The 11,049-nt window shown below is 46.0% G+C and overlaps 1 protein-coding gene across 1 annotated transcript; it reads right to left on the reverse strand.

Moving 5' to 3' along the window:
* Positions 1–5,461: 5,461 nt before the first annotated feature.
* LOC100842346 lies at positions 5,462–8,998 on the reverse strand. Its single transcript, XM_003570464.4, has 2 exons — positions 8,620–8,998; positions 5,462–6,495 (listed from the first exon to the last, which is right to left on the reverse strand). The coding sequence occupies exons 1-2, from the start codon at positions 8,898–8,900 to the stop codon at positions 5,982–5,984; spliced, it is 795 nt and encodes a 264-aa protein (XP_003570512.1). The 5' UTR covers positions 8,901–8,998; the 3' UTR covers positions 5,462–5,981.
* Positions 8,999–11,049: the final 2,051 nt, after the last annotated feature.

Below are 11,049 nucleotides of genomic sequence, written 5' to 3' on the forward strand. Positions count from 1 at the left end.
GGTTGGTAAAATAGTCAGTCGCCACATCCTTCTTCTCCTCTTCCTTTTCTGCCCATCCCCCGCCTTGGCGCTGCAGCTTCCCAATGTTATTGATCTTGCGCCTTTCCTTCACCTTTGCATGGAAATATGAAGTGTTTCGGTCCCCCAATTTCAGCCAGTCGTGTGTGAGCGTTGCCTCCAAAAAGTATCGAGCTCATCATCAAGTTTCTCCACTTTGAATCTCAGAGCCTCTTCCCGGATCACAGCTGAGGTGTTCAAGCTGCCCCTTCTACACTTTTCAAGCTCCTTCTTTGCTTTTTTCATTCGTTTTTCAAGATCACCCAAAACATCCCTATCCCACACCTTCAAGTCCCTAGCCACCTTGCTTAGGGCAGTCAAAACAGGGGGCCCATCTGTCCTAGCTTCCTCCCAAGCTTTCTCTACAATCCCTCTGCAATCATTTTCAGCTAGCCACCTAGCTTCAAACTTAAAGCTTCCGGGCACACCTCTCCATCTATCTCTCTTCAGTTCCTCTTTCGTGTTAATTATCACTGGCCTATGATCATAGTGACGAGGATCACCATTCACAACTTTAGCAGTAGGGAACCGAGAAGACCACGTGTTGTTAGCCACAGCACGGTCCAGACGTTGCCGAATGTAATTCTCCTTTGTTTTGCTATTGTTACGGCATGTGAATCTGTCTCCCTCGAAACCCAAGTCGTGCAGCCCACATAACTCAAGAGCTTCTTTAAAGTTGTCCATCTTCTGTTGATTCTTCTGTCTTCCTCCCTCCTTCTCATGGGCAAACAAAATTTCATTAAAATCACCCGCACACAGCCAAGGCCGGTCGAGTTGTGCATTCAGCTCACACAAAAGTCTCCACGTCACATGCTTCTTGTCAGAGTTCGATTCGCCGTAGACACCGGTGAACCTCCATTTGAAACAGTCTAATTCCGAGATCTCGACATCAACGTGGTACCTAGAGAAATTGTGAAGTACCACGTCAAAGCCACTCCTCCAAAACAGAACCACACCTCTCCCTCCTGTCTCATCACAATCCCGGGCCACCATGTTTGGCAGCCCGAGCATCCAACGAAATCTCTCCAGCTTACTCTTCGTTAGTCTCGTCTCACACAGGAAAATCAGGTTAGGATTCTCAGACTTCTGGAGCTCCAGAAGCCCACGAACTGCCGGGCGGTTGCCTAACCCCCGATAGTTCCAGGAGACAAGCTTCATTGGTTTGTACAGGGCTGTGAATGCAGCCCCGTTTCAAGGTTGGTGATGGTTGTTATTGGTGTACTCTCCCCTTCCTGCTGAGTGACTCTAGCTTTTTTTTGTCTCGATCTCATCCACGTCCACATCCATCCTTTCTAGCTCCCTTTTTCCTCCTAGAACAGGGACAAAATCGCCCCTTGCTCCTCCACCTGTCGCTAGCTTCCTTCGAGTTCTCTTCCCCTCTGTCTTTAGTTGTCTCTTTATGTTTGACCTTTCTGCATTGTTCAATTCCTGTAGCCCTTCCACCTTCTTTTTCTTCTTATCTTCATATCCTACCAATTCGGCTCCTCTTGGTATTGTCACTCCATTCCTTGAATCGACCTGCATTTCGTTGGTGTTCTTCGGGCTTCGTGACAGCAGTTTTAGGGGGCTTGTAACTTCTTTCTCATCCCTTGTTTTCTCCTTCACCTCTTTTGCATCATCCTCGACCTGTTTTCTCCATGAGCCCGACCGACTTCCTGACAGGGATCCACCACTCTAGAAACTGGATTTTCTCCCCTCACCCGACCGCTACCTCGCCTGCTCTCCTCCCTTCTTCTTCAGTGCTTCCACCCTCAGCCAACGACCCCAACCGTGAGTTTCACCCGCCTTCAGCCTGGTGCTGCACTCACGTACACCATGGCCCAGGATGCCGCAGGTGTAGCAAAAATCCGGTAAGCGTTCATATTCAATTTTCAAAACAAGTCTTTCTTCCTCTTCTTTGTGCTCTTCGTCTCCAAGCTCCCTCCCGCAATATCGTCCAGCCGGGCATCCTCCACCTCCTTCTCTTCCATTTCCACCTCCAAGGTAACTCCTTTCATCAACGGCTCAGACCTCGTAATTTTAACTTTAGTTCTTAAGAAACCTCCTATTGATGATCCTGAATCATCTCTCCCCACCTCCTGAACCTCTCCAATCAAACCTCCAATCGCCTCCCCCGCCTCCTTATTCATCATCTCCGGTGGCACATTAAATATCCTCACCCAAATCGGAAAGATTTCAAAATCATACTCACCCACTGTCTTCGACGGGACGAAATCCTCCAATACCAGCAGATCATTGTTGAAATTCCATGGCCCTCCTTCTAGCACTTTCCTTTTACCTCCAGCCTGGGAGAAGGAGAATAGGAAAATATTGTCCCCGAGGCTCTTACAGCTTACTCCCTTGCCCGGGCACCAAATACATCCCACCGTTTGCATCAGTGCTTCTGCCAATGTCGGCCTCTCCGAGAACAGCTTCCCCACCACCTTCAGCTCCTCATCCGCCTTCACCAAGCTCCGTCCCACTCCAATCTTGACACTCCTCTTCTCCGCCTCTGACAACTTTAAAGACCTTAGCATCTCCTCCACTCCTTCCGCCGCCATGCCTCCGACCAATGCCGAACTCAAGGGGAAGTGTATTACGACCGCATGCCCCGAGCAGCACACGGAAGGCTGGAGAAGTGGTAACCTAGAAATGGAATCCGGATTTGTGCAGGGCCTCCTCGCGACCACAGGGCCGCAGGGGAGACGAAGGAGAAAGAACACCCGCTGGGAGAGCAGAGGGAGAGGACCTTGGGACGCTACAGCAAGAGGGACCTGGGCGCAGCGCACACACAGCTTAGAATAGTAAATCAGCGGTGAGCAAAGGGGATCTGAGAATCGCCTACGCGTCGCCCGGTCGCTTGTGTACGGACCGTCACCCTAGGGACGGACAGAATGGAGGTCTCAGGTTCGAGTGCCAAGGCCAACATGTTTTTATTCCTGCTGTTGTGATCTACGGTGATTTAAATTAAAAAAAAACTTGCTAATTGGGCCGGACCGGGCCAGCCCGGGTGGCCTGAGGATGAGGCTCGGGCGCGGCACAGGCCGGGCCGGCCCGGCCCGATTAACTCTGTGCCGGGCCAGGCACAACCGGGCCAAGCCGATTTTGGGCTATCCCGTCAGAATTGGGCCATCCCGATTTTGTACTACGCTCGATATCGAGAGCCAGAATACCACGAGCAAATACTTTGACCAGCCAAACAACCTGAATTGTGGTATTCGGGTCTTACACGGTGTCAATGTCCAATATCAGGCCTCAATGCATACATCCAAACATGCTATTAAGGATTTTGGCATAATAAATATCAAAGTACATGTATGCATTTTATATGCATCAACGGGCGACGAGGAGGAGAGGTGGCGAGCGAGATGCAGGAGAGGTCGAGCGGGATGGCGCACGGCCGTCGGCACGCCCGCTCTAGAGCACGGCGGCCGGCTTCGACGCCTCGTGCGCTGACTGCAGCTGGGAGAGCTCATCGCCGTGCCGCATCGACAGCGCCACCCGGACACATGGAGAGGTCCAATGAAAAAGATGTATGTGCCTTGAGGGGATCAAGGAAAAAAGAAAAAGGTAAGGGGTCCAATGAAAAAATATGTGGCTAACGGGTCGGGTCTAGGCTGACATGGTAGGACCTACTTGTAAGAAAAACTGTAAAAATCGCGTAAGTGTTCATTCCTGGTGAGGTGAGACAATAAAATGCAGAACCTGTGATTTTGCAGATAAATTAGCAAAAATTGTGGCTCCGTGAGAAGGAATCCTCAATAACTATTGTGTGAAATTTACTCTTTTACTAATGCAGATGAAACCTTGTACATTGGCGAATACTTTTTTTAGGGAAGTACAGTGGCGAATATTTCTAATACTATGAGTTAATTGTGAGTTTCTTCTTCTTGCTTTCTACTCGCTTTTCGGCACCGGTGCTCGAGTGGACAATTCTGAAACTTCTTAAAATACTGGAAATCTAGTGCTTTTGCAAAATAAACCTGAAAGTGAGCCCAGGCTTGCGCGAGTCCGAAAATGTCAACAACATAAGAAAATCACATTTCTAGTTTCGAAAAATTATGAAAAAAAGGTCAACAAGTATATATGGATGTCTACTATGTACATGCATATTTGCATTGAGAAATATATTCATTTGTGGGCTAGATGAAAAAAATGTGGATACTCATAGAAGGTATATTTTTAAAAAAAAATTGTGTAGCTCACATGTTAATAAATTTCTTCATGAAAATTTACGCCTATGTTTAATAAATTTGTGGACTTTTTTAAGAGCAACTGCCACACGATCTGTTGCCCTCCTCTATGCCGCTGACGAGTAGAGCAGGATTAGGGGAAAGTTTATTCTTATATGCATGGCGTCTCCATATCCATTGTAACGTTGTCGCTGAGAAACTAAACTCCAATTCTAAACAACCTAACCACCGCACCTAGTTGTGAGAATGACAAGCGAAGGAAGAGGGGGGCCGTGGCCTACTGGCTTGCGAAAAGCGAGGGTACATGATGTCTTGGGAGACAGAGGAGACCGCAAGTTATTCGGCATTTTATTTTTTCCTCAGCAAGTCGGCCACCTGCCATTCTAATCCTCACGCTGGCACGCTGCCGAGGTTGCAGCGACACTGTCATATTCATACCGCTACATCAATTATTAATTTATGAAGTCACAACTTTTGAAATTTAGATAAATATTCCTTTTGTCTCGTATTAAATGCCGTAACTACTCCGTATATCTAGATACCACATTTAGTGTGTACATACATGTGTATCTATAATATTCTTTTCCCTTTGCATTCTTCCTTATGGGCCTTTTCTTGTTTCCATTTAATGAGCCTAGAAATTTGCAACTGCTATTAATTACACTAGTAATTAAGGATAGCTAATTAGTAAGATTAGATTTTGGGGGCCTTCATTTTGGGAGGCTCTGAACAGGTGCTCACCTTGCACCGGCGATTGTACGGACTTAGTGTTGTTCTACCTCTCATGCTTGTTGTTGTGATTACCGATTGAAAATGTGACCAGTGTGTTGTACATTTCTTGCATGGATCGGTCGGTCCACAGCTGTGATTTTTGTTCCTCATGTTGAGAAGGTTATTTCACATTAAATCTAGTAATATAAAAGGACAACACTGTGCTACTTTAGATCAAAGAAAACAGAGCAGCATAACTGAAGCAGCACAAAGGCCACGGTGTGATGCAGGAGCTGAAGTAGCAGCTTGAAAAGAGATTATTTTCTTCTAAGAAATGCGGAGACCATCGCACGATGCAATCGACAATTGTTAACGGCGCGGCGAATGCGATAAAAAAAAATACGAGTACCATGCAAAACGGACGGTGCGTCACTTTTGGAAACGATGAGCAGCGGTTGCCTTACTGACAAGCGGAACAGATTTCATCATCATACGAGCATATAATTTTCACCCACAAAACATTAGTAATTCTGGGAAAGCGTGATCCTGTCATGTAGCATGTTGGTTTAGGTGTCAATACATAAGCATACTACAATAGCATTTTCAACGAACCACTGACAGGCTTGAACCTAAACACTGGACACTATATACAAACTGGTACTGGCAGTACTATTTTACATTCCTGACATTGCAATATCCTGGTACTGGCTTGTTCAACAAGAGAAAACCCACATCCTGGCATATATACAGATACTCTGCCGGCAACATGATTGAATTTGTGAACAAGAGCAGGATCCAGCATTTACAAGTCAAAACAGCAACCAATGCATGAAAGTCCACTGATTACTCGATTTCTCAGTTTCATTTGTATGTATTGAGCACTAGGTATAAGGAAAGTTTCCAGCCCTATAGACACGGGTCCATTCGACCTCACAAAAAAAGCATCGCAATCATGTGGGGCATTGCCGGCCACTGGATTTCGCAGTCTAAAATGGATGCAGTGCTTGGAGGGATGACAGAGCGCCCAGGTCCAGGTATTTGCTAGTTCTTCCTACGCTTGTCCCTGGGAGAGACCATGACCGTTGAGTCCGTCTCATCCTGCAGATCGCGCATCGACTGAGATCTCATGTGGGCAGGGAACAGCTTCGGTGGACGAGGTGCGGGCGGGGAGGCAAAGACGCCCGTGGCGTTGCCAGGCCTTCTGTGTGGGCGACGGGGAGGCAGCTTCTGAGCTTCATCATCACTGCCACTGTTGCTCCCAGAGCTGCTTGTGGCGGCCGGAGACAGTGTCATCCTCCTGCAAGTCGAGGGGCTGTCCACGACGTCATCTTCAGGGAATACTTCTTTGTTCTGTGCTTTGCCCCACTTGAAACTGAATGGAAGAAGACCTTTGCGCTTCCTAGGAGATGGAGTGTCTGCCTTTGGAAGGCCCTTTAGTGGAGGAGATGGGGTGCCTGGCTTTGGAAGGCCCTTTAGTGGAGGAGATGCAATCATAGCATCTGGAGGCTTTGGGAAAGATCCGGACTTGCCATTGTAGAACTTGGATACTTGTTTCCTGCCATAGAAAAGATCGAAATTGATCAGCAAAAGGGAAGGTCTGTAATATAATAAAGCATAATTTCTCCTGACTAAACTATATCTGCTCATAAGTACAAGACTTGAAACACAACAAATAAACAATCTCCCAGGGAACAAAAAGACAAAGTTAAGTTGCCAGATAATGATATAGTTTGATAATTAATTTGCTACAAAAAGCTAGCAAACAAAAGCATGTGAAAGAAGATCATGGTATCAGTTTAGTCATTTTTCATGTGCTAATCACATGTTAGCTGCATCGGAGTGTGTCCCGAGTCACATGACCTAATCTTTGATTGATCATATGGCAGTAATGCATCAATGCACCATCTTATGTTGCTGTGGGTGGTAAGAGCTAACAACTAGCATTAAGCCACTAACAAGTGTGCTAAATTCTTAGTACTGTAGAGAATTCAAATAAAAAAACATAATACTGAACCATAGGTAACATGCTAGAAATAGTCCTATTTCTTGTTCTCACATACTTTTGAGAGAACGTCCAACCAGAATTTGCACGTCATTTTATTAAGGGAAGCAGTTTGATAAGATAGATGATTGTATTCAGGTTATTTCATACAGAAACAAAGAAACTAATCATAACTCAGATGATTTAATTAAAACTAAATGAATTCCTGCTCAAGTAATATATTGATACACAAATTTCAAGACTGCTCTTTGTTAGCATCAACCAGTACTGCGGGTTTAAAAGGGAGCACAATTATATTGAACTTTCACCTTTCAATCTATTTTAATTATCACAATAGAAATGGATGGTCCGTCATTCAGAAACGCTGAATGCATTTGCAATTTACAGCAGCGGTTGCCTTACCGACTTACATAACAAATTTCATTACCGAAAATAGCATCTAATTGTCAGCGACTAAACATTAGTAATTCTGGGAAAGTATGTTTATGTGATACATAAACATACTACAGCAGTTTTTCAACAAACTACTAACGGGCTTGAACCTAAACACTAAGCAGGGCACAGAAACCATGTCACTATTTACATCTGGTATTGGTAACATGATTTTACATTCCATATTCTACTACCCTGATATGCTGTAGCGAAACAAACACAAGGGATGGCATGAATTTGAGATTCAATCTGTCTGCGGACTGTGGACAAACAAAAATGATTGTGCCGATCTAAGATTAGGAAGACATTAAGGACTTATTGCGATGAAACCAAGTGCCAGCATTCCTCGGTGTGAGGATGAAGTCACAGCTGCAGTAGGTAACTTGTCACTATTGAAGCCTATAGAAACTCCTTGGAGAAAACCTGACCAAAACTTCCAGTTCCAGGCCCTTTGTAACATTCAGAGTTATGGGCATCAAAGAGCATTTGAAAATTGGAATGGGCTAGACAAAACATACATGAAAGTATAATCGATTCCTAAACCAAGTATCACCGGAACATACACACAAATATCCGAACCAATTAGCACCAGAACATGAGTCTCCTCAGAAATCTTTCAAGCCCACTGTCCAAATTTCACAAGTCAATGAAGAAGCATTTTTCACAAAATAGTTCAATAAAAGCATTAATGCTTGCGACATTATAAAGTTCAAGGACAAAAGAGCACGGTACGGTGCCGTTGGCGTAATGAACACTACCTACAGTATCATAACCTAATATCCCCAACCGCATTGGACGTAAGGTCGTATGAGGCACCATCAAGAATCACCTAGAACCTTAAATGGCCTCAAACTATCACCTGTTCGCTCAAGAGTGAAGACCCACCCAAGAAATCCCCCAATTCCCTGACAGAAGGACCGACCCGGAGATCAGGAACTGAACTACCTTGCTCAAATTACTTCAAGATTACCCGAGGAGACACGAACTTCCACGGAGAACAAAGAATCTAACGCACATTCCTCAACTAAAACCGATCAAGAAACAATCTTCGCCGCAGCGTCAGTCCAAACGACACAAGTAACCTCCAACATTTCCCCACATGAACAGGGCCGCAGGGATCAAGAACAGCCGCTTCGACCACACATTACCCCGAATCGCCCAAGGGGAGCGCCCAAAAAATTACAGGACTGATCAAGAACCAAGATCCGCGCTTCGTGTCGAACTTGGGGGCGTGAAGGCGCTCACCTGTAGGGCAGGGCCTCCTGGAGCGCGTCCATGGTGTCGAATGGCCCCTTGTACGAGCTCTGCACCTCGCCGTCGCCGCCCTCGACCTCCTCCCCGTCCCACTCCCACTGCGCCGCCGCCGCCGGGCTGTCACTGTCCCGCGCCCCCAGCGACGACGAGCCGCCGCGCCCCGCCGACGACGGCGGCGAGGCCACGTAGGCGCCGCAGCGGCCGACACGGCCGAACCGGGCCCCGCCGCCGCCACCGCCTAGCCCGGGTCCGCTCTTCAGTGCGATCGACATGGCCCCCCTCCTCTCTCGCCTCACATGCAAAGGAAGCCCCCTCTTGTTTTCTCTCGCTTTCGCTCGCACGCGCACGCTGCTCGCACGCCGGAAGGAAAGAGTACTAGACTGCCCGATGATGATGAGCAGAGGCTTTTTTATATGTGTTCTTGTCAGGCAAAAGAGGGGCTTTTTCCCTTTTCCCTGCTTATTATTTTCTTATTCTTTTCGTGGGCTTGCAGATCCTCCACGCAGAAAAATAATGCACTAACACCAAATGGCCCCAAATTTTCATAAGTGTCCCCTAATTTCTCTCTCTCTCTCAAAGTTTCACACTCTATCGACACATTTACAAAATCATACGTAGCATAACATAAAAATAAATGCATATATGTAGCTGCAAAAGTTGGGCTAACCTGCACATTGGACATTGCAACGCCAAATAGAAATATGGGATGATATTTTGAAAAAGGGTAACGCCGCTTCCATTTATAGATAAAGAATGCAGTTTAAAGCTACGACGATAGTTTATCCCAAATGTTGATGTTCGGAGCTCTAAATACATGATTTTGATACACAACTAGTGACATCAGTACCCCCTGACCCCGTCATCATCAACATGTGCATTTGTTTCTGGATATCATCCACCGGATTCACCTATTGGCGGCATTGGTGTCACCTAAAAATCTTCACGGGGCAACAAGAAATCATGATGAGGTGTGTTTGGCAAAAAGGGGCAAGTGCAAAAATATATGAGCCACTTCTGTGTGTTCTCTAATATATGACAAATCTAAGGGTATTAAGTTTAAATCAAAGTTATCACAACATTCAGTTACACATAACACTCATTCCAAATTAAAATTTCAATCGGGTTCTCTGCGCAAACATCCTACCCACATAAGCACGACAGCTAACTAACTGTGACTGAACCGTGCAAGAAATTCATCTTTTGAGTGGTGTGTGAGAATAGCAAAAAGTTACTAGAAACAAATTGATACCCGAAACCACAAGGGGAAAAAAGCAACCTAATAAAAAAGGAAGATTGGGTTAGTCCAGGACAACTGGACATGGAGCCTTTTCCCCAATGCAGTTAGGATATATTTTTGGCAGAAAGGGAAACATGTGTGTGTTGCTTCACATTTATTAGCAGCACCCGTCACGCAAAGGAGACAGTGATGCAATACTGTCTTTTTTCTCTCTTTGTATACGTGTATACGCTAGATTTAGCTTGCTCCCTCTTGTACGTAGGCCGTATATTGATTTGGTAAGATACACTTTTTGATCAGTCTGAGGTGTCCGATAACACTTTTTGATCAATCCGAGGTGTCCGAAACTAAAAACCTCTGGATTAATTGTATGTATATACATACCTAGATAGGGTGTACTAGTACCGGGAAATGTGTAATCGTAGGTGCGGGTCGGCTTGATTTGGGAAATTAAGCTCGCACACTTGCGTGGTCCGCTGCATTGACACGGGTCCGGTCTGGCTCGACCGGAAAGCAGAGGATCCGGAGAAACCCAACCAAAGGCACCTAGCTAACAAGCAGCCGAGACCCACCCCGACATCTAGCCTAGCCGGAACCTTGATTAATCTCCCCTCGCAGCATGCCTTATTGCTATCACTCAATCGTGTCACCTGTGGGCTGTGCATGATGTGCATATATGCATACATGTTTTATTGTCGAAAATGGGGAATGCTTTTATTTCTCCATCGATCTATGCACAGTGATTCAAACCTAATAGGTAAAAAGAAACATCAAGTCTCCTCGCGAAAATATCGTTTGATCTAGAAAAGAAGAGGAGGAACATAGAAGATATGAAGGAAAGATGAGCGAGTGACTAACCGGAGTGTCTTAATTTGCCGCTTTGGTGGTGTCCACCGGTGACCCCCAACGGCGACGAACAATCATACCTAGTGCCAAGGCGACATATACAAGGAGTCCGTGAGGCGTCAAAGCAAGGAAACAACGGCGGGGGAGAAAGAGGCGGCAAATAAGAGAGGAGAGGGACATGAGGAAAGGTGTTGAGATGGAGGATAAGCAGACATTGAGAGGGAAGATTGAGGAAGAAGAGCAGAGGATCGCTCTATAAGCCTAAGGCGCAACCTAAATATATAGACGCACATCGTGTGAGTCATCACGCTCTTGGTCATTTGCCGAGCTTACGTGCA

The sequence above is a fragment of the Brachypodium distachyon genome, chromosome 3, assembly GCF_000005505.3.
Source record: "Brachypodium distachyon strain Bd21 chromosome 3, Brachypodium_distachyon_v3.0, whole genome shotgun sequence".
NCBI classification, from domain to species: Eukaryota; Viridiplantae; Streptophyta; class Magnoliopsida; order Poales; family Poaceae; genus Brachypodium; species Brachypodium distachyon.

Bases quoted from the DNA above. Each gene is read 5' to 3' on its own strand.
- LOC100842346 (XM_003570464.4), bottom strand. From the start codon at position 8,900: ATGTCGATCGCACTGAAGAGCGGACCCGGGCTAGGCGGTGGCGGCGGC. The intron at 6,496-8,619 runs GTGAGCGCCTTC...TTTCTATGGCAG, and splicing joins CAGGAGGCCCTGCCCTACAG to GAAACAAGTATCCAAGTTCT.